Source organism: Actinia tenebrosa, unplaced genomic scaffold (assembly GCF_029948245.1).
Source record: "Actinia tenebrosa isolate PJP-AT-01 unplaced genomic scaffold, QUT_ActTen_1.0 PGA_scaffold10__47_contigs__length_13832649, whole genome shotgun sequence".
In the NCBI taxonomy this organism is placed as follows: Eukaryota; Metazoa; Cnidaria; class Anthozoa; order Actiniaria; family Actiniidae; genus Actinia; species Actinia tenebrosa.
Genome location: NW_028292570.1, coordinates 4,175,365 through 4,193,376, shown reverse-complemented (window position 1 = coordinate 4,193,376; position 18,012 = coordinate 4,175,365). Strand labels below are relative to the sequence as shown.

At 37.3% G+C, this 18,012-nt stretch overlaps 1 protein-coding gene across 1 annotated transcript; it reads right to left on the bottom strand.

Moving 5' to 3' along the window:
- Nucleotides 1-382: 382 nt before the first annotated feature.
- Nucleotides 383-16,954, bottom strand: LOC148912810 (eukaryotic translation initiation factor 4 gamma 2-like). The gene is made up of 24 exons (XM_089026560.1): nt 16,743-16,954; nt 16,456-16,522; nt 15,978-16,070; nt 15,119-15,177; nt 14,038-14,148; nt 12,920-13,030; nt 12,548-12,619; nt 11,590-11,825; nt 11,088-11,215; nt 10,173-10,222; nt 9,665-9,748; nt 8,217-8,312; nt 7,143-7,222; nt 6,612-6,744; nt 5,970-6,068; nt 5,059-5,160; nt 4,508-4,565; nt 3,904-3,950; nt 2,869-3,026; nt 2,553-2,664; nt 2,203-2,244; nt 2,058-2,112; nt 1,552-1,673; nt 383-831 (listed from the first exon to the last, which is right to left on the bottom strand). The coding sequence occupies exons 1-24, from the start codon at nt 16,815-16,817 to the stop codon at nt 766-768; spliced, it is 2,256 nt and encodes a 751-aa protein (XP_088882686.1). The 5' UTR covers nt 16,818-16,954; the 3' UTR covers nt 383-765.
- Between the last annotated feature and the right edge of the window lie 1,058 nt (nt 16,955-18,012).

The following is an 18,012-nucleotide window of genomic DNA, read 5'->3' as shown; positions in this document are numbered from 1 at the left end:
AGAGGAACAAAAAAATGCTCTCCGATATTTAAAAAAAAAAAATTTAGGCTTTGACAGGGCATAAGGAAAATAGCCGAGTTGAGAGAGAATAAAATAAAAAATTCTTAAATCACAGTGCTAATCGAAAAGCCGTGAGCACCTAGAAATATTTCCGGAATGTTCTATCGGAATGACTTTCTAACCACAAGATAACGGAAAGATAACAGTCACGCTCGAATGATTAGCTAAGAAACATACTTGAAATATTTCTAGGTGCCCACGTTTTTTTCGATAGGTACTGTAAAATGAGGGAAAAAAGGCAGAAATTGATTGGTGAATGTTTTTTTGGCTATGCAAAAGAACTTAATGAATGATCAATAGATCTCTTGCTGATTCCCCCCCCCCCCCCCACCCCCACTCCCTGCAAAAACTGCTTGTCACTGCTCAGCAATGATGGAGATGCAATAGTAATGCCAGACTAGACTACAATCTGCTCCTAGCAAAGTAAAAAATTCAAGCGTGCACAGCACAAGATTATTATATTAATGATAAATAGGCACAGTATCTGGCCAAGGCTGTGGATATCACGCAAGCCTAAAGGTGTCACGCGAGATTACTATAGTGTTGTGTGACATAAACCCAGGGGTTATATTTGAAGTTCCATACCACTAGGTTAATGGTGAAACAGCTTTCCGTTCACAAAGAGTGAGGTTGAGAAATTCTGACCTAGAGATGATTTAGTTAGTGAGTTTTTTCCTCCAGAAAAGAGTCGGGTGGCGTTTAATCCTATTCTGGTTCTGATTCAGATCCTTCTTCATCTGCAGTCTCAAGCCAGGTAAGCCATGTGTTGACCTGTGAAAGATAAAAGAAACATGTCATGCAAAGGCACAGTGTGCTGTAATGAAATACAACACTTGTTGGTTTTAAGTCACCAAGATATAAGCCTACTAGTCTGCTAACACAAAATACAAATATACTTTCAGATATAATCCCCATTAGTCTGCCTATGCAAATATCCATCCTGTTATAAACCTCCTTGGTCGTTAGTCTACCAGTCTGCCAGTGCAAATATTGATGGGTTGCAAGCATTCCCAAGAAAGTCAAAAGACAAAAGCATGGTGGCCACTGTGGTGCCGTTAACAATGGATGCTAAAGAGAAATCTTTTGTTAATGGCACCAATGCTCCCCCGAGAGGCCACGATGACGTAACGTGCACTGAATCAAGGAATCCTTCCAAAGCCCACTTGTTGGTTGGGATTAAGCCAGGAATGAAAATATTTCATCCAATGACTCAGTTAACATCATTATACCTGGAATAATGCCCTTCCCTTGCTAGGAAAGCCATCATCATCCTTTCTCAAGGCCCTCAAATTTGTTGATATGGGATAGGGTGGGGTGAAAGTGGTTGGGATGGAGCCGGGAATAACAATCAGTTGGAATAATGCCTTTCCCTTGCCAGGGAAGCTATCATCATCTTTTTCCAAGGTCCTCAAATGTGGTGGGATGAGGATGAACGGGATGGAGCCGGGAATAAAAATATTCAATCGAATGACTCAGTTACCATCATTTTACCTGGAATAATGCTCTTCCCTTGCCAGGATAGTCATCATTAACATCTTCCTTCCACTTGACAAATGCTTCTTCTTCAACAATTTCCAAGTCGTACAGCAGCATGAACATGCGCAGTAGAAGTCCTTGACAAAACAAAATAAATTAATGATAAATTAATAATTTTATGTTTCTCAATTAAGGAGAGAAAAAAGCAACTTATAGTGCCACTACACAAACCAAGGCCACCCAGACACATTTTGATACAAATATATCTTCGGGTAAGCTGTTGCGAAGCTTCATAGCTGCTGTCATAAAGGCTCTTCCGCCAGCTGGGTGCAGGTTGTACAAAGGGTGGATAGCGCTACCAAACAGATAAATCCTTATCCAGTGGATAAAATAACTTTATCCACTGGATAAGATTTCAGTATTCGTTGGATATTGTTATCCACTCTTCATACGACCTGGCCCAGGGTTTGTGACATTAAAGCGCAAACTTGTTGCTCATCTAAACAATGAGATTTACTTACCTTTTGGGAAAGAATTAGTATGGCAGAATACTTGCAGAGAATACAATGCTCTGACCTAAAACAAAATGAGCCAATAATGTTATTTCATTTGTTTAACATAATTTTTTTCAGTATTACAAAAATCAAAGATAATATATTTTTTTACCTGAAGATTGATCTTTTCATGGAGAAATTGGTCAAGAAGCGGCTGAAAGATAAAACGTTGTTTAAAATGCATGCTGTAGAACATTCCTTGAGCTATTTGGAAAAACTGTTTATTTTCATCCCTTTGCATATTTGAATTCAATACTTCATTTTAGAGGGTTGGAAAAATATAAAGTTCAGGAAATAATGACCAAGTGGTGAGGAAAATTAAAAATTAAAAAAATAAAAATAAAAAATAAAAAAAGGAAAAAAGTAGTGTTTACAGTTCAAGTGTCCTGACTGTAATATTCATTTTCTTTTGAGAGTATGATCTTTCCTGAGTCTATGAAGGAAATAAGACAAATGACTTACCTTGATCTTTTTCATGGCACTTTTCTCCTTCTCAACCAGGTCTTTGTCAGGGGACTGGGTTTTGTCTACACCTCTACCCATCGTACTATCATGGGTAGCATACTTGAGGATGCTGAAAATGAATGGAATCAGATCAAATCATTTCAAATTAAGATCATTCCAGCATCATCAACATCATCTCTATCTTCAACACATCATCATCGTCTTCACCACCATCATCTCTATCTCTCTCTATGCAGAATGCCTTGATATCAACAACGAACATGGCGGCTATGGCATAACATGCACCTCAAGAAAGAGTAAAAGGTTAACTTACCAGGTGGTAAGGACACTGACAAATTCCGGCTGGCTCTGAAGTGACACATCAATGTTTTCCTTGATCCACTTGTAGATATTAGAGGAATTAGGGTCTTCTTCGATCTTCTTGTACAGTTCTGATTGGATCCTCAGCAGTGGAAACAGAAATGACAGGCTCTGGAACAACAAAAAAAGGAATGGAGTTTCATTTGGTGTTAGAAAAAGATTTTTTTTCGGGGACAAAATAACTTCGTATGCATACAGGGGAGTGGTAATGGTGAAGGGGAGGCAGCAAGGTGTGTTGGAAATGCAAATAGACTGTACCCTAGGCTGTGTTCATGATGTATGGCAGAGGGGGGGCAGGTAAAAATTGCCCAAAATAATTCTTAACACCCCCCTTAAAGTCATGCAAAAAAATATGATTCCCCCCTAAGCAAGGCTTGTAGCTTTTTCCAGCAATTGTGCGTCCCAACCATTTTTCTGATAAATATTTGCCCATCCCCCCCTTTTTCCTACCAAAATTTTCTGGAAGCCCCCTCAATTTCACCTGCCCCCCACCCCCCCTCTGTTATACATTATGAACGCAGCCTAGGGTACAGTCTATGTGCATTTCCAACACACAATGTCAACCGATCAGGCTGTCCTTGGTCCCATCATGCTAAATAAGGCAGGGCTCGAAATAGAACACTGTTTTAGCCTGCCATGGTAAAGGAGCATGGCAAAAGGAGGTCCTTCCAGTAAATTTTGCATGCAATTTTATTATTCATTTGGCAGGGCATCCTTATTTTCGCCTGCCAAACTTGAAATTTTGCCTGTCATTTGGCCATTGGTAGGCCACTATTTCGAGCCCTGTAAGGGAGGGAGAAGAAGATGGCAAATCAGGAGTGGGGTGGTAATGGCAAAATGGAGGCATGGTGTGTTGGGATTGTGCGCAGGTTGTATGTCATGCGATCAGGCTGCTTTTGGTCCCATGATGCCCTGGGAGACTTCAGATGGCCAATCAGAGCACAGGATTTGTAATAGACCATTAGTAAGTTTAGACTATAGTATGTACCTGTTCATCCAGCATCTCCATCATCTTCTCATTGCAGCGATCTTGTTCTGTTGAGAAAAGAAAGAAAAGAATAGGTCAAGAACTCAAATATGATGCGAAGCCAACCTCCCAAGTCTCTCAGTAGTGATGATTTTGGGCTAAAAAAGTTAAATAGAGTGCAAACAATATATCCGTGAAATATTAGTAATACTAACTTACACTATTTTATGCTAATTTTATTGTTTTCTTTTGTTTAACTAGCACTATTTTGAACAATTTAGTAATTAGTGTTTCACGGATATATTGTTTGCACTCTATAATGTGGCTATTTAAATAATAGCAGATAGTTATTAGAGTTTCTAATCAAGACATTTGGGTTAACAATACAGTAAATGTATAGAAACTGACACAAATGCCATGACTTATAACACAATTGTTTGAAGGCAATGGAGAGCTACTCTAACTGCTATTATTTAATGCAACTATGACCTGAGTAGTACTTGTAACATAGTTAAGTTTGATGTAACATTTGAAGCCAGGCTTTAGAAGTATGAGAATGGAGTAGGACTGCAGAGGTCATCCTAATCATAGTAATATAATCATTAAAGTTGCATAATTTCATTACCTGGTAAATAATTCATCAGATTGATCTTGCTTTCATTGAATGCACCAATGAGCCATTCCTATTTAGAAATTAAGATCATATGATATAAAGTATATATAATATCTTAATATCTTATAAGATCTATATATATCTAGTAAATCAACTTAGAAATCAACCATAAGAAAGTGAGAAAAAGCTGGGCCCCAGATGGGATTTGAGCCCAAGACCCTCGGCAATCTAGTCAGATGCTCTAACCAGTGATTGATAATTCTGGATATCATCAAAATCTTATCCAATAATCTGTCAATAATTGTATATTATTGTTTATTATTACAGTAATGATAAAAGGGTAAATTATACACCGTGAAAAGATGAAAAAGCTTGCTGACATTTCGGATGCTAGTCCTTTGTTGGAGTAAAAGGGAAGGACGAGCGTCCGAAACGTCAGCAAGCTTTTTCATCTTTTCACACTGTATATTTTAAATTTTTAACATTACTGGTTCATTAGAAACACCGACACAGCTCACACTAGTTTTTAGCTAGTTATCTCTTCTGTTTATTATCACATGTACCTGTCCATTCATTTGTTCCAGTTTCTTCAACACCAGGAGCAATGTCGGCAGGAACTTTTCACCATCAAGCATTTTACTGACCTCGAATAACGTAACAATTCCCTAAAACACAAGAAAGTTAGCATGCAACTTTGTATTTTTTATTAGAAAAATTACTGAAATAAAAAACAATTTTATTTATTACACATTTTGGGTGGATATCAGTGTGATAAAGCTGTGAATAAAAACCATATCAGTAAAGTGATAGGATATCACTTGACGGTAAACTGGAAACTGTAAGTTTTGTCATTTTATTGACCCTAAACATGTAATAAACAAGATATTATATGTTGAGACCCTGATATCCTTTTATTCACTTGCTTTCCAAATGATGTTGCTCAATTGCTCGCAGACTTGCTCGTTCGGGATATGATATTGAAAATCGTGAATTAAAAGGATATCAAGCTCTTAACATATGATAATCTCTCTCTCTATATAATAGACATAGAATCTTTTCACAAGGACAATTTGCATTGTACAGTCCTTGTTGCATGACCAAAATATTCATAGCTTACTTTCTGCAATGATGGTTCATTTTGTCACTAGGAATAAACCCTTTTATATTTGGCATAATATGTTACCATTTCAAGTTACATTTTATTCCCTAGAGAATTTGTCAACGATGCTTTGGTTAAGTTGTATTAATATTTATGTGTCTTCACAAGTGCAACCATTAGGGAATGACATTCTGAAATGGCAAAAACCTTATGCCCAAGCTAAATATTATCTTTATTTGAAATATTTAATATTTTAGGAATCATTTATTTTTTATTGTAGTTTGCTCATTGATAAAGAAAGAAATATTTGGGGGTATATTATGTTACTAAGCTAAAGAAGCCAAGTTTCTGATAGTATAAAGTAGATGCATGTACCTGTATGACTGTCCTGGCGGCCAGCCCAGAAATGTATTCATTAGTGTTCGACAGGTCTCCTTCATTATAGTTGTTGTCCTCTAGAATATTGTGCATTCCCTACAGGTGGATATGAAATTAATATCAGTACCCAGTATTTTTATTGATATTATTTTGTCATATCTACCATAACCCTTATCTTTATCATCGTCATCCTTAGTCAACACCATCATCATCACCATCATAACCCTTATCTTCATCATCCTTAGTCATTGCCACCATAAACATGATAACCACTGCCATCATCATCACCATCATAACCCTTATCTTCATCATCATCATCCTTAGTCATCACCATCATAAACATAATAACCATTGCCATCATTATCACCATCATAACCCTTATCTTCATCCTCATCATCCCTAGTCATCACCATGCTTGCTACCATAACTTTCAATTTGGTGTAGTAAAATCACCTTGATAGATTTTATTTTGGCAGATATATTTGTAAGAATTACATGCACTTTGGCAAGTAATGCATGTCATTTTAACCCTCCCCCCCCCCCTACAATTCAAATCATTCCACTGCCACTGCAATTAGAACAGAAACAGCTCTATTTGAAATATACTTGAATGATATTGCCAAGCAAACTGTACTGTACCTGGATGATATTATCTGTTGAGACTAAGTCTTCCTTATGCATTGCTTGTACAAGCTGAGCTATCAACAGTCTCTCTTCATCATTCTTGTTCACTCCAGCTAACAGCACTTGTAGAAGCAAGTCCTTTGAATGCCTTACAAATAATCTTTTTTTCAGTTTTTAACTCTAACAGCTGACACACCAAAAAATTGTTGGCCAGTTTGGGCACACATTAAAGTGCCTATGACACCTAACTCAATATTTTCAGTATTGATTTTACATAAAGTAAATAGTTGGATGGTAAAATATTTTTTATTACACATTTAGGGTCGGTATCGACAAATTTCCATATTGCATCGCAAAACGATAGAGTCTGTGAGTGAGTTTGCGATAGGATATGGAAACTCGTGAATAAAAACAATATCAAGCTCTTAACATGTGATAATCTCAGGCAGAGTCTATTTATAATAGACATTTGTCTGGTATTAGTAATGCTGTATTTGGCCTGCATTTCAGCCTTGAACTGAAAAAAATAAAAGATTTTACTCTTACTTTTCTGCTTTCATGCTTTTAACAGACTTAATGGCAGTAGAATCTTCCTTGTTGGAGAGATATTCAATGAGGATGGTATCCTGTCATACAAAAAATAAATAACAAATTATAGAAATACCAGGTACACATGCCATAACCAGGGCTGTCAACCCCCGAGATATTCAAATCTGGAGGGAAGGGAAGGGACATGAAGTCACAGCGCGTCAAAAAGCGCGCGAAAAGACGCCTTTCGCTTTGTAACATTTGATGTGATTGGTTCATTTCTGACCAATCAGATTATCGCTTACATTACAATGGCCTGCTTGCAAGAACAGTTTATGAAGAATTTTTTGATTTTGTTAGCGATGTAAAACAACACATACAACATAAAATAATTGGAATTTTATGGTTGTGAAAGTCGGGTCTCACAAGAAATGGTCAGCTTCGGGGATTATCCGGGAGATTTGAGACTCTAATCTGGAGACCGGGAGATACGGTCCAAAATCTGGAGACTCCCGGCTTATCCGGGAGAGTTGACAGCCCTGCATAACATAACACAGCTGCTATAGTACATTGTCAAATATTGTGTTTTGGCTCGCCTAGCTAAAGGCTCACCCAAATAATACTCCATGACTCCATGTAAAATACACAGCCGTATCAGATGCTTAGCTGACTGATAACCTCTAATATACATACACACACATACTATGTTTTCTATTTCTTCAATATTCATAATGTAAATGAATAGAAATACTATTTTTTACCACAATTGTAAATTTTTTCGCGCGCTGATTGGTTAAAAAACGTCGTAAATAAGAGGCCATACCAACAAATGGCGTCATGCAAGATTTCGTGCAGTCTATTTCCTAGAGTTTTGTGAGTTTTGTAGTAAAAAACAAATTTACGATGGTTGAGCGTGGTATGTCCTCTTATTTACCACGATATGACGCCAAACGTTGGTCAAAATTAGTTATGGACCCACTGAGTCCATAACATTTTGACCAACTTTTGACGTCATATCGTGGTAAATAAGAGGACATACCACGCTCAACCATTGTAAATTTGTTAAATTTTCTAAGTACACTTCATTTTTACCATTTGTTTTTCAATATCAGCCTTGCTTGGTCCTTGGGGCTTCTTTGGCTTTGGTTTCTCAATGATTGGAGGAGCCTTGGACTTCATTAAAGCATCCTAATGAATTTGAGATGTTATAGTTACGTAGATCAACAATTATTATTAATTATTATCACTTTTCCACAGCTTGCCAGTCTGTTTATTTGGTTACTACGAATCTCACCAAACTGTTGTTTCATGCGAGAAAAACACACCACGCTTCATGCAACAAACATATTTGACTGCACCCATGAAATGTTATAGTTATGTAGATCAACAATTATTATTAATTATTATCACTTTTCCACAGCTTGCCAGTCTGTTTATTTGGTTACTACGAATCTCACCAAACTGTTGTTTCATGCGAGAAAAACACACCACGTGACATGCAACAAACATATTTGACTCCACCCATGAAATGTTATAGTTACGTAGATCAACAATTATTATTAATTATTATCACTTTTCCACAGCTTGCCAGTCTGTTTATTTGGTTACTACGAATCTCACCAAACTGTTGTTTCATGCGAGAAAAACACACCACGTGACATGCAACAAACATATTTGACTCCACCCATGAAATGTTATAGTTACGTAGATCAACAATTATTATTAATTATTATCACTTTTCCACAGCTTGCCAGTCTGTTTATTTGGTTACTACGAATCTCACCAAACTGTTGTTTCATGCGAGAAAAACACACCACGTTTCATGCAACAAACATATTTGACTCCACCCATGAAATGTTATAGTTACGTAGATCAACAATAGACCTATCCCCGAATTCGCTTGACTGGCCACAAAACAATGGTTACAAGTTGAGGTTGAACTTGATGAATAAAAGAATTAAGTCCAGTCTCAACTTCAAACCATTGTTTCGTGGTCAGTCAAGCGAATTTAGGATAGCCCTATTATTATTATTAATTATTATCACTTTTCCACAGCTTGCCAGTCTGTTTATTTACTATGAATCTCACCAAACTGTTGTTTCATGTAACAAAAAACACACCACGTTTCATGCAATAAACATGTTTGACTCCACACATGAAAGCAAAGAAATGTGTTTATCAATCAAACAGCATCTTGCAAAGTTGTTTTATAATAGACCTCTTTGGCTTGGGGTAATGTTTTCCCATTTCAGACCATGTGTCATTCCCTTGAGAATAAGATTCTTTGTTTTAGCTGTATCCATATTCATGTGTCTTCTCATGTGCAACCGAGCGCAAACTTTAAACAAAGAAATGATAATCTAGGGAATGACACGTGGTCTGAAATGGGAAAACATTACGTCAGAGCCGAAGAGGTCTATTCTTCATGTCCATTATGATATAAACATTTCTAATCGTCTTTCTATTTTAGTCCAAATATCTCCCCCCCTCCGTTTCTACTGACGAATTTAGAACTGGTATTTTCTACAAGAATAACTTACCAGTTTAGATTGGTTTTGCCCGGCTCTTCCTACCATCCCTAGAGTCTTGGCAGCTATAGAATCCTTTGCTGGACGAAGGCTTATCTACATGCAAATACAAAATAAACATTACAAAGGGTTATACTGTAAAGGCTACATGATGATTCCCCAATGCCATAGTTGATCAAAACCACTTGCATGACACTGATCTGCCAGGATTCAGAGCTTAAAATACATTATAAATAAAATGGCAAGAAGATAAATCTTTTCATGAATTTATAATCAAGTTGTATGTCCAGATATATAATAATGTTTATTTACATGGCGTAAATTCAACATGGCGTTTTCAAATGCGCCTTAATATACACCATTACTTAATACCTACATTGCAACTCTAAATTTAAACCTTTCACCTTAAACAATTCAAAACTTCAAAAATGGCTAATTTAACTTTCTTAATATGCGACTGAGTATAAAGAGATAATTTATCAATTAGAAGCAAAAGATAGATTTCATACACTGTACATACCTCACCATCAGTATTCAAAGGGCTTGGTCTTGTCAGAGGGCGCCTGTTACCTGAAGACATAATTTTAGCTCATTAATTGATCAACAAAACAAAGATACCAAGTTCTTTTACAAACTATGACAAAAGCAAGGGCTTAAAATTAAGGATGATTCCAAAGGCCCCAGTTATAAGAAGAGTGGATAATGATATCCAAAGGATAAATCCTAATCTAGCGGATAAGTCGATGCTGATATCCAATACATTTTTTCACTGGATATGATTTATTGGTTGGATTGCACTATCCACCCTTCATACAGTGCAAGCAATGAAAACCGTGAAACTTTAGTAATGCTAAATAGATGCATCTTTGCATCACAATTACCGCTACCTAACATCTATTTCACTCCGGCCTGCTCTCAGTCTGACCTCTAGCTCAGCTGGTAGAGCATCGGTAGTACATTTCCGAAGATCGTGGGTTCGATTCCCAGCGAGTTCGGAAATTAATCTTTCCGAATTTAATTCCAAGGGCTTTCGCCCGGAATAACATCGTTCCCAAGCACTATGACTTATCTATAATTAGCACAATCAATTTCATGCAAATTCTATTGTTTTCTATTGTTTAATTAGCACTTTTTTGTACTACATTTAGTAATTAGTGTTTCACGGAATTATTGTTTGCACTCTACAACTGGACCCAGAAGCTGTGATTACTAGTCAAGATTACCATAGTTCATTAGAAATGATGAACAAAACAGACAGCAAGCTCTCATACAAGCAATGACAAAGCTAAGGGCTCATAAAGATGATTCCCAGAAGATTTGATTACTAGTCTTACCATAGCTTATTAGTTATGATGAACAAAAGCTCTTTTACAAACAGTGACAAAACTAAGGGCCCATAAAGATGATTCCCAGAAGATTTGATTACTAGTCTTACCGTAATGTTGATGACGAGAGGCAGGTGGAGAAGCATTAGGAGATGACCCACGCTGTGGACTGTGACTTGATGCCAAGGTAGCCCAGGGATCTTTAGGTGTGAAGCTGTCATAATCATCTTCATCATACCTTGCAATTTGAACAAAACTTCATCAAGCAAGGCTTAAGAAAACGGCCAACCAGTCACCATTTATGGTCGCTAGCAAAGTTTTAGCTTGGTCATACCTCATTTTCTATTTACTGGTCAAAATGACCAGCAAGGCAAAGATGTGCCTGGACAAGTGCCAGTTCTGGTTGGACATTGTCTGACCATTATGTTAAGCCCTGATCAACATGAAATATTGAATACTGAATACTAAATAGTGTATTCCAAGACTAAAATGCAAATTTTTGGGTCTTAAATGCAACACAATTATTATGTAATACTGTATTGTCTATAAGTAAAGTATATAACATCATGCATTCCACAATGAATATTATTTAGGATGGACATGTAAATGTACCTTAATCCAAAGCCCCGCTGTGGATCGGGACCATTTCCATTACCATATTCATGGTCAAACAGTCCTCTTTCTTCATTCTCTCTAATAAACACGTCATTCAGACCACGTCCGTGTACATGGGATGGTACTTTAGCTCCATAGTTTGGTCTTCCTTGCCAGTTCATTGTATGATGAGGTGGGGAGTTTCTCAGCATGGGTGGGTTGTTCATTGGTGTTGGTCCAGAGTGACCAAAATCCTGGAAAAGGGTTTTGACTCAATCATTACTGCAGTTTTACATAATGCGCACTCAGACATTACAACGGCTTGTTTTGAAATAGTTTTTTTTCGCTGTCGTCAATCAAACACATGAAAGGTACCGACTAGTTAATTAGTTTTGATCAATGTTAGCGAAAAACCCATTTCAGAACAAGCCGTTGGAATGTCTGAGTCGGCAGAAAATGTAAAACTGCAGTAACACGCTTTGGTTTAGAACATGTTTTCTTGAGAATTATGATGATGATCAATTGATGATGTTAGATGTGTGAAAGGAGATAAAGGGAATATCTCAGACTAAGATTGAAGTTGTTTTTTGTTTCAGGAAGGAAAAATGGAGAACCTGGAGAAAAACCCTTCAAGCAAAGAAGAGAACACTTGAACAACTCATTTGACACAAAGCCTGGCAGGATGAGAGGCAATGCATTATCAGCCCAGCCCAGCCCAGCCCAGCCCAGCCCAGCCCAGCCCAGCCCAGCCCAGCCCAGCCCAGCCCAGCCCAGCCCAGCCCAGCCCAGCCCAGCCCAGCCCAGCCCAGCCCAGCCCAGCCCAGCCCAGCCCAGCCCAGCCCAGCCCAGCCCAGCCCAGCCCAGCCCATGGTGATAGTGATAATGGTAATACATAGCAATAGTATTATATTAAATTAGTACTTCCATTCCATCAGTAAAACATTACTTTAGTCTGAAAACTAATACCATACTGTACCTGCCATGCCTCTTGCCTGATTTGATAGATTGTCTTTGGACCAACATCTTGGATTGCTTTACGAGGAATCCACTGAAAACAGTTTTAAAGCAACAAGCATTAATAACATGGTCTGAATGCGGGTTTCATATTGCTCAATTCAATTAGTTTTAGTTATTAGTTTTCATAAAGCAATATAATTTATGATACTAAACAGCCATTTTGAAAAACGTTGAAGAGGCGTTTTGTCCTTTTATTCCCATGGGAAGTGGTGCACGCCACTAATATGTGGATTATAGCTATATTATAGCTAAAGGGAAATATAATGTCATCCAACATGGCCGCCATGTCTTTTTATTCTCGTGGCAAGTGGTGCATGCCACTAACACCAACCTTGTGTTCTCTTAGCTCTAGAACGTCTTGCATCATGAATCGTATTCTTGATGGTAGATCAGGTCTGCTCATGATCTGTTTGATACGTTCAAAGTACTGGTCCATCAATGGCTATGTAATAAAAAAATGATACATTAGAGATATTTATTTTAATAGATTAATGAAGGGCACACTGGGAGCCTAATCAATGGTTCCAGCATCCCTTAGTTACCATTAATATGTCCACAAGCCCAACGAATTAGCTAGAGTATCTCTAGACTCTTCCACATTCTCTCGCTCGTCCGTTCCGTCTCCACGCTTAGAGACTGTAACGGTACAATGACCGAAAGGACTTATGTGTCCCGAAAGCTTGGACCCAGCGTGCTTTGGGAACCAAAATACTTGTCCACAGTCTCTCTCGTTTCAATATTTTCAAGATGGCGGCGAAAACGAGAGAGACTGTGGACGAGTATTTTGGTTCCCAAAGCACGCTGGGTCCAAGCTTTCGGGACACATAAGTCCTTTCGGTCATTGTACCGTTACAGTCTCTAAGCGTAGAGATGGAACGGACAAGTGAGAGACTGTGGAAGAGTCTAGAGTATCTCATAATTTAAAACTCTAATTAAAAATTGATTATAGATTAACACGAACTTCTCCCATAAAGCCTCAGTGACCAAGCGGTTGAGATCTCATCTAGCAAACGAGTGGTCAGTGGTTCGAGTCCCGCAAAAACCAAACTGAGGCAGATTTTTTAATCTGCTTATACACTCAATGTAGCATACACTTAACATATTGATTATAGATTGTTTCAATATTGTTTACTGTCCTAAGAAAACATGAGAAAATTGCCTCGTAATCCTTGTAGTACTCCTTAACACAGACACTGTAGTTTTGTGTGCAGGACAATATTTTAATTCCACTGGGAAAACTGAAGCAACTGTCACTTACAAGTCTGCATCTATATGTTTGACTGACTAGTTGGATTTGACTAAAACAATATTAGTCCTCATGCCCTCATGGCCTATGAGTCAATAGCCTATTCGGACTTGAGGACTAATTAAATTTGCTAAATATTTTATATACTGTACATATAATGGATTATTAGGGATTTCTGTCTTCTAATAAAAGTCAAGTAGTACCTTGGCTTTGTGCACATCAATCCTTGGTCCCACTGTCTTCATCAAGTGACAGAGACATTCCATGTCTTCCGACGTGTCGGCCACAGATGCACGTTTCTTTTTGTCCAATAACTGAAAACAAGACATCAAAAAGAGAAAAAACTGAATACAGTAAATATAATAAAAAAGAATATTTAATAAGATGTCAACTGTGGAACATCCTCAAACATATCTAATTAAATACATACTAGTACTGTATGTACAGCTGTAATACCCTATTATATAAATAGTGTGATTGTATTTCAGGGTTTGTGCTACATTTTCGCTTCAAAATTCAAGGACTTTTTAAGCAATTTTCCAAGCACAAAAATTCGATTTTCAAGGACAAAGTTTTTTGTATTAGAACGTGGTTTAAACATTGATTCAATGTTACAGGGCAGCTAATCCAGCCGGGGCCATGTCCACCAATACAAAACGATCATGACACGCAACCAACCAGTATACAAGCAACCAGAAACTCTTCAATCAATTTTAATCGTTATTTATTTTAAAAGGTAAGTTAGAAATAGCATTAAGTTTGCATTAAATTTAAGGAGTATTCCAGGAGTTTTGGCATTTTCCCCTATTTTCAAGGGCTTTTCAAGCGCCCTTAAAAACGAGTTTTCAAGTCAAGGACTTTTCAAGGATTGCAAGGAGTAGCACGAACCCTGGTATATGCAATAAATAAATGGGGGGTTGAGATGGGTGGAGAATGGCGAGGTATGCTATGAAATTGAACATTTTAGTGGATGTCATCGAAAAAAATAGAGCCCTTATTAGTGTTTTTTTTGAGTGTTTTCCCATTTCAGACCACATGTCATTCTTTTTAGAATAAGATTCTTTGTTCAAGTTGTGTCCATATCCATGTATTACTCATGTTACTCATGTGCTACCATTAAACAAAAAAATGATAGAGAATGACATGTGGTATGCAATGGGAAAGCATTTTGCACCATGACAAATAAGGTTTATTGTAAAAGCTACACCTTCAGTTTACAGCCTTGAGTTTATTGCATAATATACTGTATATTATAAATATATATGCATATGTATGTATATTTACCTGTTTAATACATTTATGTAGGATAGTTTCATGCAGTATGTCAAACTTTGCCAGCTCACCTAGAAAAAATCCAGGTAAAATTTTACATTGCTAAGGTTTCCTTCATATTTCCAATTTGTTTTGTGTTTTTGTTGTTGTTGTAAGTGTGCAAAATTGTCCAGCTTACTGTGCATGTACTCCAACTGGGAACACTTTGATAAACTAGAATCATCAACCAATCATATTGCGACATTTGTTTCGATATTTTTAACCAGCCAATCAGATAGCACATTGATATAATAAGAGCATGAGAACGTGATAATCTGATTGGTCAGTTTTATTCAAGTGGTCCCTGTTAGTGTGTCCGCACAGTAAACTACCTCGATCTTCTCTTATTAATTTATTATTATTTCTATTTAAACATATTAACTCTCTGTGTTTGCTCCAAGAGCTAAGCTCATCATGGCAGATTACACACTATTTTGAAACTTAATGAAAATACTTCCCAATGAAGTGTGGGAAGTCAGACTGGCCCATTATAATATGGAACGCCATGATCTGGATCAACAAGAAATCTTAATTACTGTATTTCCCTTGGGGCTAATTCTTTTTCAGTGCTCTTCAACTGCGGTTTTTAGAAGGGGGGCCTTATTAGAAGCTAGGGGCAACCTTCCGATATTTTTCTTTGGAAATTCATGATTACTTTTATTCATAATCTCGACAGATGAAATGACTTTCAATGGCCGGACATGGAAAAAAGTACAACAATGGTCCTTGGGGTTGGGGGCTTCTTAGAGGCTGGAGGCTTATTTAATCTTTGGCACCTCAGACTGGGGACTCATTAAAAGCTAGAGCTTAATAGAGGAAATATGGTACTTACCAATAAACCTGATGTTGCCCAACATTTTCCTTTTGGTGTTAGACCTCTGCTCTTCCTCTTCTTGTGTGAATGGGCCATCTTTCTTATCAAAAGCTACAATAAAATCATGAACACCATTCAATTTACATGGGCTTTAAAATATTAACCTCCTTAGAACAAAGTTTTGGAGGTGGTAAATAATTTTACATTCCAGTTTTGAGTTCTCTGTTGCTCAAGGCTAGCCCCAATTTTGTGAGGAATATTAATGTGATGCAGTAAAGGTCCATGAAAGTGTTTGTATTGTTGAAGTTGTGTATCCTTTACTTTACTGTTGTTATCTTAGACACTAATACGAGGCTAACCCTGAGTATATAATCGAGGAACACAGAGAAAATTTGGAACTCAAAAAATAGCCCACTTTTCACTGTAGTAGGTTGATGTGAATGTCTTGATACAACTCTAAATAAATCTATTTTGTCTTTATTCTATTCCTGAATACCTTGACTAGCCTTGGATCTGTTGTTAAACTCTTCTTCACACTGTTTGAGCAGCAAACGTTGGAATGTCTAAAAAATTTATCAAAGAATTTTGATATTTTATACTTCTGGTATAGATGCATTACATGCATTAAATGCATTACATTAGCAAAGTTTATCCATGTTCTATAGTTTTTCTCCCTCTGCAAATTAAACCCTAAAATGCTACATTCTGGACAATTTCATTTGAGAGTTAGGGTTCAATAAAACATAAATAATGTAGACTAACAGCTCTGACACCCATACTTACTGAATTGCCAGTTTTTCCAGGATCATCAAAATTTGGCGCCTCTTCGCTGAGCCGCAGACACAGCTGGGCATACATGGAACTGTACTTCGGTTCATCTAGAGCTTTCTCAAACAACAACAGAATAACTCCCTTCAAGATGTACTTTGTCTCGATGCCAACATTTAGTAGATCATAAAACAACTTGTCAAATTTATCTGGTGTTAGTTTGTTAAGAACCCTGAAAAAAAGAGAACAAAGAATATTAACCTCTAGTAGTACTCTTAAAAAAACTCAATGTATGGGCTTAGGGCTAAGAATGACGGTTGCTCAATGGATTTACACAATGACCAGCCACTTCCAACTGATCAACATATGACCACCAGGGCTTTCAAAATGTTTTAGAGGAGGTGTTCATAACCGGCTGTTATTTAGATTAATGATGTTTTAATAGAAATGAAAAAAATAGCAGGCAGTTAACTTCGAAGCCACCGCAGGAGCTCCAGCACTGCTGACTTATTATTGAAGCTCTGGACCACTCATTGTGACTGGTCAATAGCATTGGTCTAAGAAACATTTTGCTAGGCAAGTGCTAATTTCTGTTTGTTGACTGCTTCATAGGAGGCAACATGGTCGAGTGGTCATAGCATCGGTCTCGCAATCCTGTGGTGTTGGGTTCGAGCCCCGCTGTGGCCACTAGCTGAGACTGTACTTGTCCTGATCTCTGATTAGTTCAGATTCAGTTTTTTGACCATGCTTGTAAATAGCCAACTGCCAGTTGGGATCCTTAAAATGCTTTATGATGCTTTGATCATTTCATTTCAGTTTCGTTAATTAATTGTAGGAGGGCCATAATGTAAACTACTGGGCTACCAGTAATGTATGGTACCCTCGTTAAATAAAATTAATTTGTTTTTTTATTTTTTGCTTGTGATATTAAGCCTAGTGGTTCGAGAGTACTTTGCAGGTGTAATTGGTGCCCTCCAGCTGTTTTGTTGCAAAACCCACTACCCACCTATATGTTATCAGGGTTTTCATTAAGATTTGAAATATCAGGAAAGATCACGAGAATTTTGCTCAGTTACTGCAGCATTCTCCAATTCCCAACCCTTGATGAAAACCCTGATATTATTTGTGATGAGTTTTACGAATGATTAAAAGTGGAATTTTGTGGTGATGAGTATACTCCCCATCATGTATGGAAGGGAGATATATCTAGAGTTATGAACTATATTACAGTACAATTTAAAATTTTGTATACATTTTGAAGAGAAATAAAAATACATAAAAAATC

Coding starts and splice junctions, on each gene's coding strand:
- LOC148912810 (XM_089026560.1), bottom strand. CDS start 16,817: ATGTATGCCCAGCTGTGTCTGCGGCTCAGCGAAGAGGCGCCAAATTTT. Junction 2,113..2,202: donor ATGAAAAGATCAATCTTCAG/GTAAAAAAATAT, acceptor ATTTTGTTTTAG/GTCAGAGCATTGTATTCTCT. Junction 1,674..2,057: donor TACTAATTCTTTCCCAAAAG/GTAAGTAAATCT, acceptor TGTTTTGTCAAG/GACTTCTACTGCGCATGTTC.